The sequence below is a fragment of the Stegastes partitus genome, unplaced genomic scaffold, assembly GCF_000690725.1.
Source record: "Stegastes partitus isolate 25-593 unplaced genomic scaffold, Stegastes_partitus-1.0.2 Scaffold391, whole genome shotgun sequence".
Taxonomy (NCBI): domain Eukaryota; kingdom Metazoa; phylum Chordata; class Actinopteri; family Pomacentridae; genus Stegastes; species Stegastes partitus.
Window position 1 is genome coordinate 316,684 of NW_007578122.1, and position 19,747 is coordinate 336,430.

General features: G+C 43.2%; 1 protein-coding gene across 1 annotated transcript in view; it reads left to right on the forward strand.

The window, feature by feature from the left end:
* Window positions 1–19,535, forward strand: part of LOC103359729 (transmembrane protein 132C) — a 110,672-nt gene extending 91,137 nt beyond the window's left edge. Inside the window, exons 6-9 of the mRNA XM_008285228.1 lie at window positions 4,562–4,770; window positions 8,953–9,262; window positions 17,683–17,874; window positions 18,462–19,535. Coding sequence (XP_008283450.1) covers window positions 4,562–4,770; window positions 8,953–9,262; window positions 17,683–17,874; window positions 18,462–19,535 — 1,785 coding nt within the window. The remainder of the gene's footprint in view (window positions 1–4,561; window positions 4,771–8,952; window positions 9,263–17,682; window positions 17,875–18,461) is intronic.
* The last annotated feature ends 212 nt before the right edge of the window (window positions 19,536–19,747 follow it).

Genomic DNA, 19,747 nt, shown 5'->3' on the forward strand with positions numbered 1-19,747 from the left:
CTTTTCTATCAAAATGCACATCGTTAGTCAGACTTTCGCCACGTTGAGTGCATTCAAGGAACAGCAGTTAATGGAGACTCAAACCCTCAACAAAATATGGTTCGGATAAGAAAAAAGCTTCAGTCGAGGAAGATTTAAAATACTTCACGTTGGCAAGTTTGGTGAGATCCCTCGTGTGGGTCGTCGCCCATCTGACAGAATTTACTTTATGAACGCTGCCAGCTTGGCCGTGGACGTGGATGTGCCCTCTTCTGTTGTAGCGGTGCAAGGACTGTTGTTTTTCAGCTGATCTGTGCTGGTGTGGCCAGCCAGAAAATAAACTCTGGCAATTCTCTCTCTCTCTCTGTGTAAATGCCAGTTGCATACTCATTACCGGGATCATAAGGCATACAGCTCTCTGCAGCAACAAGTGAGGACAGGCATTAGCACAACTCAGCCAAGCTTTGCTGCTTTAAGACTGGTTTCCAAGTTATTCCGTGTTTTTGTTTTCTTGATGGGGTAAAGAAAATATAGAGGATGTTACTTAATATATTTCCTACAGGTTACAGTTCATCCTCCTTCAGGTTCCAGGAAGATATTTACCGCCGCAGATTGAGACAAATAAGAACATGCAGCTCAGCAAACAGAATCAAAACAAGAAGGTTGTTCTGATCTCCTGTCTTAACATGACTCAGACCAGATAGATGCCGGTCCTTGAAGCCCTATGGAGCGTCCAGTAAACGCCTCAGCTTCACACAAATGCATCTTTATTTATAAAAAATGATAGAAATTGCACTTATGTAATCAATCAAAGAAGACAGATGAGATACAACAAAGTGAACCTTAACAAAACGTCCCACTGCAGCACTGTTTGTGTGTTAAATACTCCCAGGAAGTGGATGTTCAATCAATGGCAGTCTCTTATCGCGCCTCTCATTAACTCGTCCACGTATTCCTCCCTTCGCTCTGGCTAGCGTGTTTATCTGTGTTCGTGTGCGCCGCCCAAGACTGCACGGCTGGTAGCACAATGAATTGTTTCCATGGAGACGTGACATTGATCCGTGCATGTTTTCGTGACACGCTGATAGAGGTTACGGAGACGAGTCGAGCGCTAAATTCCTCATATCGGCGCCCGAAGATGTCACTTTTCCCAGAGATCTCAATTTAATCTGTAATACGGCCAGACACAGACGGATCCTGAGTGTAAAAACAAAGTGGAGCAACGCTGGAGATTGAGACGGTTGATAGGTGAGAATAGAGAGAGAACGAGCAGAAGGAGGGGAGAGAAAAAAAACTGAACAAAAACAGAGGTGAGGCTGAAGAGACTCGATGAGGAGTGAAGTGGATTCTTGCAGCTCACTCTCTGGATGGTTGCCTTCAGAAATCCTGCACATCGGTGTGTGTTGACTTTATGTTTCACACACCTGCAGTATTTAAATCCATCATCGCTACGTCACACTAATTTATTTATATAATTTATACCGCTTTACACGCACACCTAACATCCTGCCAGTGAACAATCTTAAACATTTGGATTAGAATATATTCTTATTGTTCATTATTATCTACTTTTCTAATTGATTTTTTTTTTAAAGAAGAGACACGTCTTTAAAATTCACTTAGTCTAAAAAAATGTCAGAAAGCAGCAGAAAACTAATAAATCTTCAACTGTCTTGTTTGTATTTTACTACCAGACGTTATAAATTAAGAAAAGCCGCAAATTCTAATGAATTAAAAAAAAATAAAAAAATTGGGAGAAAGTTTAAATAACAACATTTCTTAATTGTTTTTTTCCCCTTTAATAAAATACTTATGATAATTTACCCGTCAAAATAGCAAACGAGCAAATTTATCAGTTAATTTAGTATTCAGCCAATGTTCAACCTTCTCTACAGTCAACTATTGTATTGGCAGTTTGTTTTTTAAATTCGTGGCTGTGATGAAACATTAATAAACTGATTTAAGGTCACCGACACTGAAGATTACGTCACCAAAGTTTAAGTGAGGACTGCTTGTCCAATAACATAGTCGTACATCATGATGGACGTAGCCGCCATGGAGCCAGATGTTAGGTTGTAGACTATAGGTTTGGAATTTGGCCGTCGCTATCTTGGTTTTATTAAGCTGGACATGACGAGAGAGAGAAGGATCTGACACTACGCATGCTTGTATGGTAGCAACTTATAAGGGAGCCGAAAGCATCTCTTGTTTTGCTCTCCATTTTATTAGAAATGTTACCATAATTTACAAAATGAACATCATGTCTCATTGGAACGTGGTTAACACAGTGAGACACCAGTGGAGAGCATCGGATAGAAAAGACCTTCTGAAGGAACGTCTCTGGTCAGATGAAACAAAAAATGAGCTGTTTTTACCGCAATGACTAGAAATATGTGTGGAGGAGAGAAGATGAGGCCTTTAACACCAAAACTACTGTCAAGCACGGTGGTGGCAGCATCATGCTCTGAGGAGGATAAACTCCACGTTATTCAAAGGTGTCTAATTGAGGTGAAAGTGGCCATTAGAGTTGTTGTATGTTTGTGTTTGACCCAGCAGAAGACCTGCTATAAATCTATAATTACATATATATTATTTATAATCAGTATTTATTTATATTTCTCATACATCCACAGTGTTTCTACCTCAACAGTGCAATACATTTATTCTACCGTTTGGCTAACTGTACATACTTCCTACTGGCTCCTTTTGTAAATATATATTCTTATTTGTCTTTTTATATTTTTACTTTTAAACTTTTGCACCACTGGCGTTGTCTTTTAATGTTGTTGTACCTTGTGTACGATGATACGGAAGCCGAGAGCGGTCATGGCCGCACATTTTTTTTTAAACGGCATTTTCTCGAGATAACGAGATAATTATCCCGTTGACAGTTTCGGCTGTCACTTCAGCCATCATCAGAAGTTGTCGGACTTCCTGGTGTGACGTATCTTATATAGACAGCTGACCGGAAACTCCGACATGACGTGTCATGAGAACAGCTGACCGGGCACGACAACTTACAATGAAGCGCTCGTGCCCAGTCTCGTCTGTCCTCCGGCCCACACACCTGGGATTCCATCCTGGACCGGGCACGAGCGGGCAAACACAAACACCAATTATCTCGTTTTCACAAGAAAACGATTCTTGTTATCCCGAGATAACGAGAAAATTAACTCGTTATCTTGAGAAAACAGCGAAGAAAGAACAGTAGCGGAAAACGACCGCTCTCGGCTTCTGTACGATGACAATAAAAGCATTCTATTCTATTCTATTTAAAAAAAGCTAATTGTATGATTGTTTTTTTTTGTGTTGAGTTGTAGGAGTCATGGAAAGACTTCAGACACATACACGTTCTTTCCTTTCCTTTAAGTGTATCTACAACTGCATGTACACTGGATAATGTTTTTGTAAACTCCGCGGACGACACTTGGAAGATGGAGCCACTATCGGCTGGATATTGTTTTGGCATCATTCAGAAATCACTCGATTATGGATCCTAAACCAATGTGTGAAAGTGATTCAACACAAAAACTTTCCTTTACTTTGATTTCAACAAAAGAAAGATCCTGTTTTCTTTTCTTTGAATCACAACCTGCTCTCATTACAGAAAGCAGGAACATGTAGGAGGTACAGTAGCACTTGGAGTATACCGAGGTTGAGAGCGAAGGAGTGGGAGCGAAAGAGAAAGAGGAAATGAAAGGGAGGAGGAGAGATCTGACAGACACCAAGCTGTCAGTTTTGTTCCTCAGAGAGAGGGGCTGGTCTGACATCATTTGAGAGTAAAGCTGCCAAGTTATATGCAAAGAAGTGGAGACAGATGACAGTCTTCCTGTGGCTGGTTCGTTATAAAGAAGCGATTGTCAGCACGGAGGACATGCGCCGAAATTACCAGTCGTGCCAATCAAGCTTATGATGGTATTTGAGATTGAAATGAATTGAAATGCGAGTGATTACAAACAAAATTCGATGACAGATTGTTAAATAGATTCGGTCCTCAGAGAGAGAAGGGGGGGGAAATGTTTGATGAGGAGATTCTGGTGCCTTGAAGATAATGACAGATACGTCTGATGTTCCCGCGATTCATTTCTGTATGTTGGAGCCGCTTCTGAGAAACGTTGGTAACTGATTGGAGTTGTACTTTTTCCCAGCCAGTCGTAATTTAGTTTGAGCTCGTGTTGTTTTGTTCTGCGGTTGGATGAAACAGGTTTGTGTCTTTGCAGAGCTCCATCTGTTGAGTTGGACCAAAGTCGCATTACTGTATGCTGAACACATTAATCCACACACACACACAGAAAGAAAGAAAGACGGAAACTGAGCAGACCTGACACTTGAAATTTCACTGAAGCATTGCCAAGCCTTTACACTCTCTAGTATCTCAGAAGAGGCTCTTGGCCGGACAAAAGAATCGACGATAATCTTTCTCCGAGCGAGGCAAAATTCCATTACTACATCCGTGATGAAATACAGACAAATTTACATTTACAGGGTATGTTTTGCTAAAAAAAAAAGAGAAGCTCAATACTTATGGATCCTCTCAGTTCCTTCTTTATCCTCTATGATTTGTCCCCCCCGTATCCTCCAGGTGTCCGAGCGCTGCGACTACGTGTACGTCAACGGGAAGGAGACGAGAGGGAAGAGCAGGGTGATGCTCAACTTCACCTACAGCTTTCTGAGCGCCCAGCTGGAGATGAGCGTGTGGATGCCCCGCCTGCCCTTGCTCGTCGACGTGGCCGACCCCGAGCTCAGCCAAATTAAGGGCTGGAGGGTTCCTGCTAGCAGCGGCAACAGGAGGTGAGACGTGATCGTCTGGCGTATCTGTGCTGCCGAGGCTTGTGTTGTGCATCGCTGTTCAGGTGACCAATCATTCTTTTAAATCATGCAACCCCATGGGCTGCAAGGTGGCGCAGTTGGTAGCACTGTTGCCTCGCAGCAAGAAGGTTGCCGGTTCGCGTCTCAGTGGGGGCAACGGAATCTTTCTGCGTGGAGTTTGCATGTTCTCCCAGTGCAGCGTGGGTTCTCTCCGGGTTCTCCGGCTTCCTCCCACAAACATGCTGAGGTTAATTGGTGATTCTAAATTGTCCGTAGGTGTGACTGTGAGGTGTCTCTAAGTGTGGCCCTGCGATGGACTGGTGACCTGTCCAGGGTGTCCCCTGCCTTCACCCTAAGTCGGCTGGGATAGACTCCAGCCCACCGCAACCCTACTGAGGATTAAGCAGTGTATAGATAATGGATGGATGGATGCAACCCCATGCACCGGGCAGTTACGTTGCACGGTGAACTCCTAAAGAAGCCAAACATAACGGCTTCTGGGGCTTTATCCAGTGTTCCAGCAGTTTGAAAATAAATCTAAAATCCCTTCATTTAAGTCATTAACCAGGTTTTTTTTAAAACAATCCCCGTGTGACAATCGGGATCCTTCACTTGGCGAAATAAAAAAGGAGGCTACAATAAATCGACTTGGTGGTGGTGGTGCAGACATATGAGGCATAAAATGCAGGCACAGCTGCATAATGAGTGCGTAATAATTCATTGGACTGGTCTCCCAAAAAGTACTTATACTGAATAAGGAATGAATAATAATTTTCAGCATTACAGAGCTCGGGCAAAATTCCTGAGGCTGAAAAGTGATATAGTGCACAATGATATGTGCGGCGCAGCGTGAGTCCCCCAACACGGCTCCAATAAAAATATTTAAATTAGGGAATTTTTCCTCATAATGCGAAGAAAGCTGATTAAAATAGAAATAATGGCATTCAAATGAAAACAGATAATTAGTGAAGCACGTTGACTAATTTACATTTAATAATAGCTATTGTAATTATTATTTACTGGGATCATACAGACAGAAGCTGCTGAAACACAAAGTTAAAAAAAAAAGGAATTAAAATGTCTCCAGTGTTTATGCCTGGATGTCAGGAACAGGACGTGACATTAAGACGCATTTTTGAATGAAAACTGTAATTATCAGGCGGCATACAGTGTACGTCCTCTTTGTTGTTGGTTATGTGTTCAGATGAGCGCCACGGTTCTATAAAGTTGTTTAAATTTCACGTTGAGTGATGAACAAAAAATTGTATTTTATGGTAGCAGGAGCCATTTAGCCTTTATGTTTTCAGTGTGGCTCATTCTGGATTTCTGAAAATGATTTGATAAATCTCGGAAACTTTTGGGAGTTTAAGAAACGATGACGAATCTGTAAACTCAAAATACACACTGGGTAGGACGCTTGCAGTTTAATGTGGCTGGTGGCCAAATTAAATGATCTATGCCTGCTTTAGCTTTCTACAATTCCACCTTTTATCCAAAGCGACGTCCATCTGAGAGCGGATACAACACAAGCAAAGATCAACGTCAGGAGAAAAACAATCTGGACACAGCGCCCTCCATAATTATTGGTTAAGATGTGTTAAAAGCCTTAAAATAAATTAAATTTTTATTGCAGAAGAATCCTCTCACACTGAACCTTCAACTCAACTTAAATGAACTGTTGGGGGGTTTTACATAGTATTAACATCAAGGGTGCTGATAATTGTGGCGCACATGATTTAATGTAAAAGATGTGAGATTTTTTTTCCACACTGAATAAACACACTTGAATTGAAGGTTGAATTTTCCTTTTTTTTCTCATTGTGGTCCGATATTATTTAGAAAAAAACTGAATTTACTAGAAGCTAAAGAACACGTCTTAGCCAATAATTACGGAGGGCGCTGTAAGTGCCATCGGGTGCATGGTGGTGGCATCATCGCCTCACAGCAACAAGCTTCTGGGTTTCTGCGTGGAGGCTGCAGGTGTCTGCGGTGCTACTTCAGCCGTTCCGGTTTCCTGTCACAGTCCAAAGACATGCGTGGTAGTTAATTGGTTTCTAAGGTGGCCACAGGTGCGATTATAAGAGTGCACAGATGACTGTCTCTTCGTGTTAGCCTATGACGGACTGTCCAAGATGTACCACGCCTCTCACTCTCGCTCTGCAGGATAAAGCAGGCGTAGCTGATGGATGGATGGATGGATGGATGGATGGATAGATGGATGGATGGATGGATGGATGGATAGATGGATGGATGGATGGATGGATAGATGGATGGATGGATGGATGGATGGATAGATGGATGGATGGATGGATGGATGCTGCAACTTCCTCTCACTTATCAGCCAATATACCGTCTAGAACAACACTCTGCAAAAAACTATCAACCGATGCATCTGAAAATGTTTCCCAAAAATATTCATTTGTATTCTGCTCTGGAACATCTGTACATGAAATATTTTTATCAACAGATGTGTTTTATAGCGGGAAGAAATGGTTTATTGCCATTTATTCTAACCAGCATCTTCCAATGGAAACAAAAACAAAGAGTCACGCTACATGCAAAACACACTTACACCTGCAATTAAGCATTTAAAGCATTTGCAAATGCGAAATAAGTGTTTTTCTGCTACAAAGTCAATTCAGTGTCATTTCCAATTAGCCTACAACCCACAGGGTGGCACTCTAACACAAATACCCCCCTGCCGTCCATGCCAGATCCCATCAGTCATGTCTTTCAAGTGCATCGCTGCATGAAGAACACATGATGTGTGCAGCTTATGAGCTGATTTTTTTATTAGGAAAAAAATAAATAAAACAGGAAGAAAGCTAAATGGAAAAAATATTTTCCCGGCGGGGGTTTAACGGTGTGTACGAGCTCCACCTACGTGAGCTTTCTCGCTTTCCCCAAAAGCACGTAAGCCACCTCATTAAAGTCCAACGCGGTGGCTGACCTGTCATTCACCGCTACAAACATGCCCTGACCTCATGTTTCTGTTGCCAGCCACAAATGTCACCTTGGTTTAGACTGCCGTCCCTTCACTGATGTGGAATAAGAGGAGGGGAGGGGATGGTGAAGGCAGGTTAGGAACTAAGCCAAGCCATTGGGCCACATCGTGTTAACCTGTCAGCCCGTTTTTCTGCCTGACCAGCCATGCCTCATTAAACCTAATGGAAACTGTCACTGTCACTCCCCCCCTGGCCACCTGACCAGTAGAGAGAGGCAGGTAGAGCTTGAAGGAGTAAGGAGAAGAAAAAAAAAAAAAAGAGGTGAGAATAAGAGAGGGGACAAAAAGGCAAAGGAATAAACCAGAAGAAAATAGTCCGGTACGTCTGAGATGTGGGAGTGAGAGACCGAGAGATGACAGTGACAATGCACATCAAACTGAAACAGAACGATATCCAGTAATAAGGAGTGATGGACGGTGAGGAGCAAGAGTGATGACAGCGAGATGTACTGCTTAGAAAAGAAGAGCAGGATCCAACAGAGAGGCTCTTATAAAGTACAAACATGCACCAAACATCTAGGTGTGGATTTCAGACTCTTATTCTATCTCACTGTCTTCTTGCATCAGCATTTGTACGTCTTCCTATTTCCAGTTTTCCACAGCGCAGGGTTTGTTTCCCCGCCGTTCTTCACTCCTTCCCTCACTCATTCAGTCTAATGCGGCTCTATTAATGTGATAAAGGCGTACAAACTTCACTTAAACAGGAGCGAAAGAATAGAACAAATGCGCCACAAAATTCCACTGCCGGGGTTTGCAAACATTCATTTGTTACAAAACATATCTTCTGAAATGGCTATATCTGCAAAGTGTTTGCCGTGGGCCAAATAAATGGCAGACGTACAGCCGAAATATCAGTTGCCCTTTAAAAGAAAATGAGAAAGCAAGCCATGCAGCAGTTTGTCTCTACAAGCTGTTTTTAATGGATTTCTGAAAACACTGAGAGGCTGTGACTTTTGGAAATTCGGGAAGCCTGCAGCACCGCAGACGTCGGAGGATTTGACTGCAGTAAATATATTTTTACGAGGTTTAGACTTGGTGACATTAAGGGCGCCACGAAGAGCAAATAGAGGTTTAAGTAATTTTCACCTCAGAAATAGCCAGAATTATATTTATCCAGTTTCTCCTTTCGCTTAGTCGCACGTGTGTTCTTGCTCCGTCAGGTACGAGAGGGTCACTGATGACAAGGATGGTGCCGCTGGGGCGGAGGAGAGGGCGGAGAACACCTGCGTGGCCCAGTACCAGAGCACCACCCTGAGAGTCCTCACGCACTTTGTGGCGGACGCCGGAGAAATAAGAGGAGCTGCGGAGGACGACGGCCTCGGACAGCAGAGCTTCCTGCTGGGCACCGACTGGCAGGTGGATGTGACCCAGATGGTGAAGGACTCTCTGAGGGTGGAGGACCCGAGGGTCGCCCAGCTGCTGGAGGGTCAAGTCGTGATCGGGCTGAGCGCTGGAGCCACCAAAATACAGGTTTGTGTGGAGCTACGTTTTGGGCATGGTGGGTATTAGACCTAATTGTTGTAGCTAAAGCTGGGAGTAGTTAACTAAACGTCTTTGCCTACGTAAGGCGACTTACATCTTTACTTAATCGCCTTAGCAGCTGGTAATGGTTTGGTTGTTGTTTCAACCAAAGAAACAGCCATCAGTTAGCACGTTAGATTTAGTTGTACTGCTAAAAAGAATCTGACAGAAATGTAGAAGTTGGAAACCTGCCTCATGTTTAAAGAAGGTTTCTTTTAGCTCATAAGTGTGGTTTCCTGCAGTTTTCCCCTCTGATAAATCCACATTCACAGTCCCTACGTAGGACCAAACAGGTGATTCCTCAGTATTTGAAAGAGACCAAGAACAGATAAATGGGAAGTTAATCTGTAGGGCTCTTCCAAATAAGAAGCAACCATTCCTGGTGGTCCTACCACATTTGGCACCTTCTCTAAAAGTCCTTCTGCGACCTCCTGCTGGACTGTAAAATTGCAAGTATCAAGTATCACTACTGGTTAGGAGTGATGGGTCTGCTGCTACAACCCAGAGGCCAAACGGTGGTCTTCAGTAATGTATGGAGTCTACAGTCTCCAGCAATGAAGAGTTTGCATCAGGTCAGCAGCAGAACCGAGCACAGGGCATGCTCGTTGGGCTCTTTGACATTCATGGGGTTATGCATCGTAAATTGGTCTCTGAGGGTCACGTGGTCATTGCTCTGCTGATCTACTGTAACGTCCTGAGGTGTATGAGTGCAAATGACCTGGACTGCTGCTGTCTGTCCGCTATGCTCATCGGATGTGGCTCAATGCGATGACTTCTTATTTCCCAGGACGAAAGGCTGCTGCTTTGACACACAGTGCATGTTGCTTAAAGCAAACGTTGGCAGGAGCACGAGGAGCAGTGTATCGCTGCACAAGAAGACCACAATGAAGGGTAGAGCATTTACATTTAAGTCATGGATGGTTTTTGCTTTTGACAGAGACAGTCTCGGAACTTCTTGATTGCACTTCACCTACGTTAATCCTAAATAGGAACGGGTACCAAAACTCTGTATTAAACGGGCACCAGGTTTAAATTAAGCGGAGGATCAATAAGCTCAGACGTTATCGATTTCAGCTCTCAGTACTGGAGAAGTTGAGAAAATAGATTTCTTATTTATTATTGCTACATAAACGGTATATTGCACATTTTATCTCGCCAGCTAATTCGTCTTTGATGCGTTTTCGATATCGCCGATGCAGAGGAGCGAGCGGGCCGGCCAATATTGGAGGGGCGAGGGCAGCGCTTTTCTTTTACATGCTGCAGTGCACACACACACACACTCACACAAAGACCCTGTTCTCAATGACAGAAGGAACTAAATGTTCAAAAGTGTGCTGACATTCGAGTAGCAGTAAAACCGAGAGTGTTTGTGCATCAAATCTTCTGCATACGAGACCAAACACCTGATGAACTTGTCGAAACATCTGGTGCACAACTGGATTACACACAGATGGAGAAATACACAACTTTGCCTGCATAACTTCATCACTTTGCTGCATCAGGTATGTTATGCATGCTAGCATCTAAAATGTCACCGTAAAGTTGCTCTGCACATGCTGCATAAATCGGCTAATGGCTAAACCAGCTAATAATAATAACAAAGTCTGCAAATTTTAGATTGTAGAGTAGCCCTCCGCTGCCCCCAGTGGCCAGAAAAATAACCGACTGCAGCTTTAGGTCAGTATTTTTGCATGCTTCCAGCGTACGACGAGAAACAAACACACAGAAATAAGCGCGAGGCCGCAGAGAATGTGAAGCAAGAAGACAGAACAGCTTTGGCAGCGGAAAGGGAAGGAGTTACAAAAACAACCACATTGATCGCAGCATGGCACAAACACTTAAGCCCATCATGAGCTGACAGAGAAACTTGCCTTCGTGGCACGTCTAATAAAAGCTTGCACCTGTGTGGTCTCTCACCATTTCAGTGTCTCTCACAAGCGCACGCACACAAACAAAATGTCACGAAGAAACCGCCTCTATGACCTTAAAAAAGACAAGAAACACTTTGCCGGTTGTTGGTAAATTTTCAATCTGCCGCAATGGAGAGAAAGGCCGACTCTGTCCGGCGTCTTCTCGAGAAGAGAGTGACAGCCTATTATAGCAAGACGGAGAACCCAAAACTCTTTTTTCCATTGGCTCGATTCGGATGATTCAACAAGTGTAACTTACAGATCAGAGTCTGCATTCAGCATGTGAAGGAAGAGCTTTTTCAGACTGGAATCCAATTCATTAAAAGGGCATGAGGTCTTTTCTTTTTGTTTTCTTTTTTTAAACCCTACTTATATAACACACACATACACCACCATTACTAAAAGCAGTGGTTGGTTTTAGCCTGAAAATATATAAGCATTAGTTTCTCTGTGGAAATAAGGAAACATGGAAGTAACTGATGATGGATAAATAAAGGGACTACCTATGAACTTACAATTAAGTTTGGCTGATAAATCAATCAGGGATCAGGATGTCACATGTTCCTGCTCACGCTGTAAATCAACACAAAGCAATGCACCGAGGGTCGTAATGTCCTTTTTTTTAAATTCAAGAATGATGTGCATTGCAGGAGAGATGATGCACGTATGAGAGATCGGGTGCTGCTTCACTGTTGGTCAATTTAAAGTGATTTTTTTTATTTGATAGGGATGTAGTTCCAATTCAGAGACTGATGTGCTGCACAGAGTTTGTCCCTAATCGGGCTTTTATATACCGTTCAATTAAAATATATATATACAGCTTTCAAGTCTCATAAAACCACGATACACCACAGACATTAAATGAAATACTCATAACCTAATACATTAATTGTGATGTGTGGAGGAAAAATAGTAGTTAAGAGAGCAATTAGGCGGGAAAAGAAAGCTACCGCTCTGATGTGCTTTTAGCTCCGTTGTTGTGAAAGGCTTTATATCTCCAATTAAGATGATTTCATTTGATAATACGTTCCAGAAAGCTCTAAATTTAGATCTACGATGTGGTATTTTATCGCCGTTCAGCTCTCTGCCGGTTACCGTGTCACCGGCTCGTCTTTGGACGCCGTGGAGGGTTGGGACGTCGTGGGAGCTTCGGTACCGAGCGGATATTAAAATTCTGAAAATGTCGCTTATTTTCAGCAGTACCTGAAGCACCGCGGCTGTCGCAGGTAAGCTGCCGGACACTCCGGAGTCGCATTGGTGAGGGCAGGTGGAGGTCCACTGAAGCTTGTGGCGAGGAAAGTCCTATGTGGAAAATATTTAGCATTTGAAGCACAACTTTTAGAGTCAGGATGCAAATTGTGTCACATTTGGAAAGAAGGTCTGTTCATTATGCATCTCTAACTAAACTATATTAATGTAATACCTTTGTAGATGTGACCGAAACTGGTTAGGAAAATTGCAGTCAGATATTTCAGTTCAGTTTTTTCTTTCTTAAACCGTGCTCTCCTAGCATAAACAGTATAGCAATGTAAAACTCATATATGCCTGAACTTAATTACTAAAGTGCAGTGAGAGATATTGACAAATAAATTCCAACTGATGACACTGAAAACTGTAATTCCTTCAGGAACTTAGAAAGTATGATCTGTAAAAATATGCACACAACATTTTTAGCACATCAAAAAGATGTATTAGTCCGTCTACATGACGAGCAAGAAATGATTTTACGCATCCTTTTGGTTTTTATCCACCGTGCAGCTTGATCCAGACCTCACAACCACAGTTAACTATAATTAACCCGCTGCAAATTGTCTAACTGAACAAAAAGGTTAATCGTACCGCCGAACGCGTGCATGAGTCGACGGCTAATGTTTCTATTATTTAATCAGCGAATCGCACTCAAAGTGGGAGTTAAGTTTTCCGTCTGTGAGCGCGCCGCTCGTGCGGTTTTGTGGAAAGGTTAAATCATTCTGTATGAAAACAGGCTCGCGATTCAGGACAAAAGCTTTAGGGATTAATCCAGAGACATCATGTAAACACTTAGTGAAATAGCAAAGCGAAGCACGGAATCGGCTCCGGGAACCACTGAGGGGGTTTGCATTCGAGTGGGTTTCCTAATTTTCCTAAAAACAACCCGACCCATTTCGATATCGACGTTTTCTGTGACCTTTATTCCCAAAAGGATTTCCTGAGTTTGTCCATTCATGATGTGAGAAAAAAGCTCCTCCCTTGATCAGTTCCTTAAAGGCACCTCGACTACAAACACAGCAGAACCCCTGCAAGAACGTGTTCCAGGATGACGGTAATGAAAAAACAAATAATGGTAGAAGAAGAACAAGTGAAATCTTAAAACAGGACTCTATATAATCAAGTGAGCTCTTCATCGTTGTCGGTGTTACCTTCCTTTCCACATCAGCAGATTTATTCCGATTCGTTTCTTAAATATTACAATGGCCGACTTGGATTTGGCATTTCAACCGAAGTGGGGGGATTTCAAAAGGCCACCGATATATAGGAAGATTTTACAGTGGCCCCGGAACCGGTAATGCGATCATTAATACACCGCTGCAGGTTTGACGGTGTGGCAGAAGATATGAATAAATCTATTTAAGCACTGTCTGTCTGACATGTTATGGATCGACCCACTTGCATGCAAAACACATTGTGCTGTTAACCTTTGCAAAAGTGTCAGTTTGTGAGAGAGAGACGTGCGCTTTGGGCAGCAATGGATTTTCACCGAATGCTGTTGGATGCGCCGGACTTGAGCCAGGTGCAAATGGGATTTGGAGGGTTTCTGGTAGCGAGAGCCCTCAGAAATCTGGACAGAAATCATACAAGACAAGACTCTGACAGCTTTCAATAGGAAGTGGTGAGCCTGGAAGGGGTCTTTAATTGCTCTCTGCGGGTGGAATGAAGAAATCTGTAAACTATGGAACCGGTGCGAGGACGGGACTTGACATGTTTGGAAGTCTGCTGGGGGAATCTCTCGATCACGGATGCAGGCCAAAGGCAGGATCTGTTGTTTTTTTAATGGGATGGAGGAGACACGTTTCTGAAAAATTGGGCAAAGGACTCTGATAGAGGGGAGGAGGGGGATCTGACTGCTATTACCGCTACTGCAGACTCAAGGAAAGGACTCCTGACATCTTAGAGATGAGGGCAGGAGAAAGTCTGGACATTTGTTCGCATGTATTCGGCATTTCGTTGGCAGGAGTGTTGATCTGTTTGAGGGATGCAAAAAACACTTTGGACATGTTGCTGAGAGCTCTGGAGAAGGTTTATAGATTGCACCTTTACAGGAGAAAGGTTCAGGTCGTTCCTTTCATGGTGTGAAGAAGGTATTTTTCTAAGCGATGCATGACTTCTTGAGCTTTATGATTTACTTTCAGCTTAATGTTCATTTAAAATAATGTAGACAGCAGAAACTCATTTATATCATTGATGTAAACATTCAAAGTGTGGAGGCAAAGCAAACTCGCTGGTTTTATTAGACCGTTTCGCGACCAGAAGCAGACTTACATACTGCAGATCATCACACACAGTTCAGAGCCATGTGCAAAATTGCTGAAATTGTCAACTGATTGAAAATCGCATCATCTCTTAATAATCCAGGTTAACACGTGGAGTATTTTCTTGATGTGAAGAATAATAAACAAATACTTTAGAAAGACCATGCTGAAAATAGAGACCCCAAAGCAGAACTAAACACATCTGGGATTACTGACACAAGTTAGAATATGCGTGATCGTAAAAACACAACTAAGTAAACCTGTGATCTTTAGTCAACCCAACTGCGTGAATATGGCTTAAATATGGCCGTCTATCCCTGCATCATGGCTCCACGTGGAAAGTAATTGCCACAGGAAGTGACAAATCTAACCGTTAGTCTTTACAAAGATGAGAAAGAAAGAAAGATCACTAACCAACTAAAACACAAATGCAGCAACAATCAAGAGCTCTAGAACAAGCTGTAGTATCAGCAGCAGCCGCCTCCATAAGAATGAATCAGTGGAATTTGAGTTCAGACAGTTTGAGGACAGTGAATAATGTCAAGATCTATGGACAGCATCCAGGAAAAACAAAATGCTCTTCAGTAGAAAACTGCTGAAATAATAACATGAAAAGAAGCCTGATAAATATCGGAAGCGCCGTATTTAACCAGATTAGGTAAACTTGTTTGGCTCGGATGAGGTTCAACATGTTTGATGTGAACTTAACGAGGAACACCACAGTGAATGCATAGTCCTGACACTGAAGCATGGAGGTGAGAGTGTGGTGATATGAGGCTGCAAAACACTGCCAAAGTCACATTATAGTCTCTAAAAGAAGAACAAAGTGAAAGAGATAACCTGGCCAGGTGTGTCTGACTTGAACCCAATAGTCCAATTGATTCCCCTTAAAAAGAGCAACACAACCTCTCAAGCAAGGAGCATAAATTACCTCCAAAGAACTGCAGAGCTTCTATATGGAAAGTTGTACAACGCTGGGGAACCAAAGTATTGATGATTTTGTGGCACGAGGTTCTTTCTGTGGGGCCTGTAGTTTTTAAATGGCCATTTAAACTGTCGGTTTTTAATTTCACATGAGAACAAATGGCCCTAAATATTGCAATTACTGGGAGGAAACACCTTTTTAGAATCATTTGACATTTAAGTGATTTTGGGTGCACTGACTTCTGCAAAGATAAAAAGCTATATAAACCTCACACATTAAAGACAATCAGTGCTCGTGCCTAATTATTGGTGTGAAAACGCTTAACAATCTCCGCTCTGTCTTAATTAACCTTTGGCTCACCTCAGATGTACAGTCACAGCACATATACGCTCTTTTAAGATCACACTCACGGTAGCTGCTTAGCATTCAGGGGTTGACGGGGGGGTATCAGTTTCATTGTGTGGGAAGCAAAAAAGGGAAAATGTAAAGAGGTAAACCAAAAAAGAAAAGAAAAGCAAGGAAATGGGTCTCTACAAATGAGGCAGTGATCAGTGCTGACAGTTCATTATGGCTGGTAAATGCGGCCATGTGGGGGCGGCTGGAGGAGACACTGGAGCCCTAATTGGAGCGGATGGAAGAGAATCTCATCTCATAGCAATATCACAACAATTTACATGCTCACACCTCTGGAAGCTCACAGAGTTGGAGAATGTGGTGCGAGGATGGAGATCATGTGGCTTTTTTTTTTTTTTATGTGGTATTGAGAGCGTTTTTAAATGTGTTTCTATATATAATCAGAGTGTGGCTTCATGCATGTTCTGACATGTGATGTCCATTATGAAACATAACAAGTGAAACACTCATGTACATTTCATTGGCACAGTGAGTACAGTGGTCCGAGCTTTCCCAGAAAAAGAATTGCAGGTGAGTTACTGTAAACAGCCTTTTTTTTTTTTTTTTACATTCAAGATGACCATGAGCATTCAATTAGCTTCACCGCTAACTGTCAATGTCACCATGACGACCACGAGCCTTATCAAGCAGCAATGTTAACACAAACCGAGATGCTACTTTTGCAAAAGACATAGTTTTGACCTCCATCGTGGTCTTTCCTGAAACCCAGAGACATAACTTTACCATATGTGGTAACTTTATTCATCTTGATTTCCTTTGGAATTTATAATAAATAAAAGAAACTGCAATATATATATATATATATTTAGAAGCTTTTTAGTTTGAGGTAATGATACTTACACAACCAGTAACAAAGCATTTATAAAGTGTTTGGCATGATCATTTAGTCACATGTTTCTTGGGGTGGTGGTTTTGGCACTAAACTCAAAAAATAAATCAAAGTGGAGTTCAATGCTAACCAGTAGGAAAGCGTGTATGAAGTTTGTTTCGTGACATTTTTCGTAAGGTGGTGATTTTGGCACCAATATTATAAAAACTAAATCAAAGTGGTTCTTCAGCCTCAAGGAGAGGCACGGGGCGGACATGTTGAACGTCCAAGGAAGTTATCAATATGGTCTCTTGCCCCATAAAGGGTTAAGAACTGCAAAAGATGTCATGTTGGCCGGGGTGTCGGATTAGGGAACACTTTTTCTTTATGTGTCATCTGGGAGGGAAGTTCCAAAAGATGCATTTTGTTGTTCAATTTGGAGAACGTGCTGAGCATACGTATTTGAAGTTGGGCGACGCATTCTTCTTTGTGTGTCGTCCTTCAGATGTTTACAACCCTGCAGCACAAGGTGACCTTCCATTAAGCCTGTAAACAAGTGTGTGTATTATCTGTTCTGAGGCCAGTTTGTTTTGGTTTTGTGTACAACTGAAATCAAGAGGATGTGACTAAATTCATACACGCTGCTACACATGCATGTCTTGACAAAACACTTGTTTACATCGCAGGTTTCACCTCGCACGCCTCCGAGATGGTGTGGCTGCAAACTCTTCCACTTCCTCATCTTAGAGCTTAATGAACGACAACGAATGGCAACCAATCAGTGGCGTTTTTGTGTTTTTCAGGTTCTGTCCCCTCTGACGTCATCGGTCCTGGCCGAGAGGAGCATCAGGGTGCTGGATGACAAAGTGAGCGTGACAGAGCTCGGGGTACAGCTGGTATCAGGACTATCTCTGTCCCTGCAGCTCAGCCCCGGTAGCAACAGGGCCATCGTCGCCACCGCAACCACACAGGAAGTCATCAATTCCCTCAAACAGGTACGATTCTACCCGCATGTAATATAGACATCCAAATGTTTCGCGGCATTTTATATGATAAATTATTCTGTAACCTCCCACAGGGGGAGAGAGAGACCATAATTGTCACTGTATTAGCACTGCACTGTGAATTGTATTTGGCTTGCAAGCTTAGAGTGGGACCAGGGTTATTATGGAGCCTATGATATTCATTTTAATTTTTCTTTTTAAATTAATTCACTCGTGATATAGTGAAGCTTTCTCTTTGATTTGCATCTTCAACCACTGAACAGTTCTGTTATTCCTATAATTATAATTTCAAATGAAGGAAGGCGCTACAGTCTCTTCCCCCGGAGAGAGTCGTTGCTTTCTGGAGAATAGTTTCATATTCATTCTATCCAATTGTTTCAATGAACCTTTCTACTGTAATTAAGACTGACTTTTGCTTCCTCCATGTTCCTCAGCTTTATTTTCCTCTCTGGTTTTATTTTCCAGTCCTTGTGCATGCATAGAGAATGTGCAGATTACTGTTTTTGGAGTTATTTTCGGGGTTATTTGCACACTGGGTTACTGCTTTTTCACCACTTTTTGTTTGTCTGTTTTCTTAGGAATCCCTCATCAGCGCTTGGCTCCAGTTCAGCGATGGCTCCATGACTCCTCTAGACAACTACAACCCTGCCCATTTCACCCTGGCGGCTACCTCTTTGAACGAACAGGTGGTGGCGGTGCAGCAAAGTGCAGCGTGGAAGTGGCCCATCATCGTCGCCAAAGGCCAAGGCCAGGGTTTGCTTGTGCGTGTTGAAATGAGCCAATCAGAAATGTGCCAGAAGGGCAAACGGCGTACCATATTAGCCACCGGCATGGTAAATATACAGGTAAGGTTTGGTCAATCCGAAGAACAATACAGACAACCAGGAGACCGACGAACGCGTCCCGATCCTCCGTACTACGGCGGATCTATTTCTGACATGGAAACTGGGCTAGTTAACCGCGGAGCCACGACCATCAGGGGCCAGGTTCCGGTAAGGCCGAATGGGGGCCGTTTGTCAGCGGACAGCGGGGCGAGGGTCCCAAACGAATTCTCCGAATATCCGGACCAGGCCGAACTGCCTCGGAGCCGCAGCACAGACGAGGACTTGTCGCCTTCCCGACGAGGCCTGACAGACTTGGAGATCGGCATGTACGCCCTGCTGGGAGTCTTCTGCCTGGCCATCCTGGTTTTTCTCATTAACTGCATCTCCTATGCATACAAGTACCGTAGTAGCAAGCAGCTGTCCCTGGAAGCTCCAGAGGCAATGCCCCACGCCCACGACTGGGTCTGGCTTGGCCAGGAGGAGGGGCTATGTCTGCAGCAACAGCAGCAGGACGAGCTGGGCGGCACCCTGGAGGAAGGTAGTCAGCTATTGAATGGAGGCGTCCAGCGTGGTAGTGCTGGTGGAGGAAGTGGAAGGGATCACAGGAATGAGTCGCTTAACTCACCGACCACCAAGAGGAAGAGGGTGAAGTTCACCACCTTTTCCAGCGTCAAGGCCAGCAACGGATGTCCGGTGCTAAGCCCGTTAGCACTGGTGCAGACCAGTGAGATAAAATGGGTATGTCCAGACATCGAGCTTGGGGACTCAAAGGATCTTAGGAACTACATGGAAAAGCTTAATGAGAATGCAATTAAGAACATTGCATAGGGGGTACTGGGTGTTTTCAATGAACTAAAGAGAAACTCACCTGAATGCCTTCAGCTTAAGGAGGGAAGGAGGTAGGGAACAAAAAAAAAAAAAAGAGAGAATTATGGGGTGAGGAAAACAGACTGAGGCGGTCGTTGAACTGTACACCTCACCGTGACAACAGGGCAGTGCATTCAGCCGCTGTCGTTTCTATGGCAGCGCTCAGAAAGTGT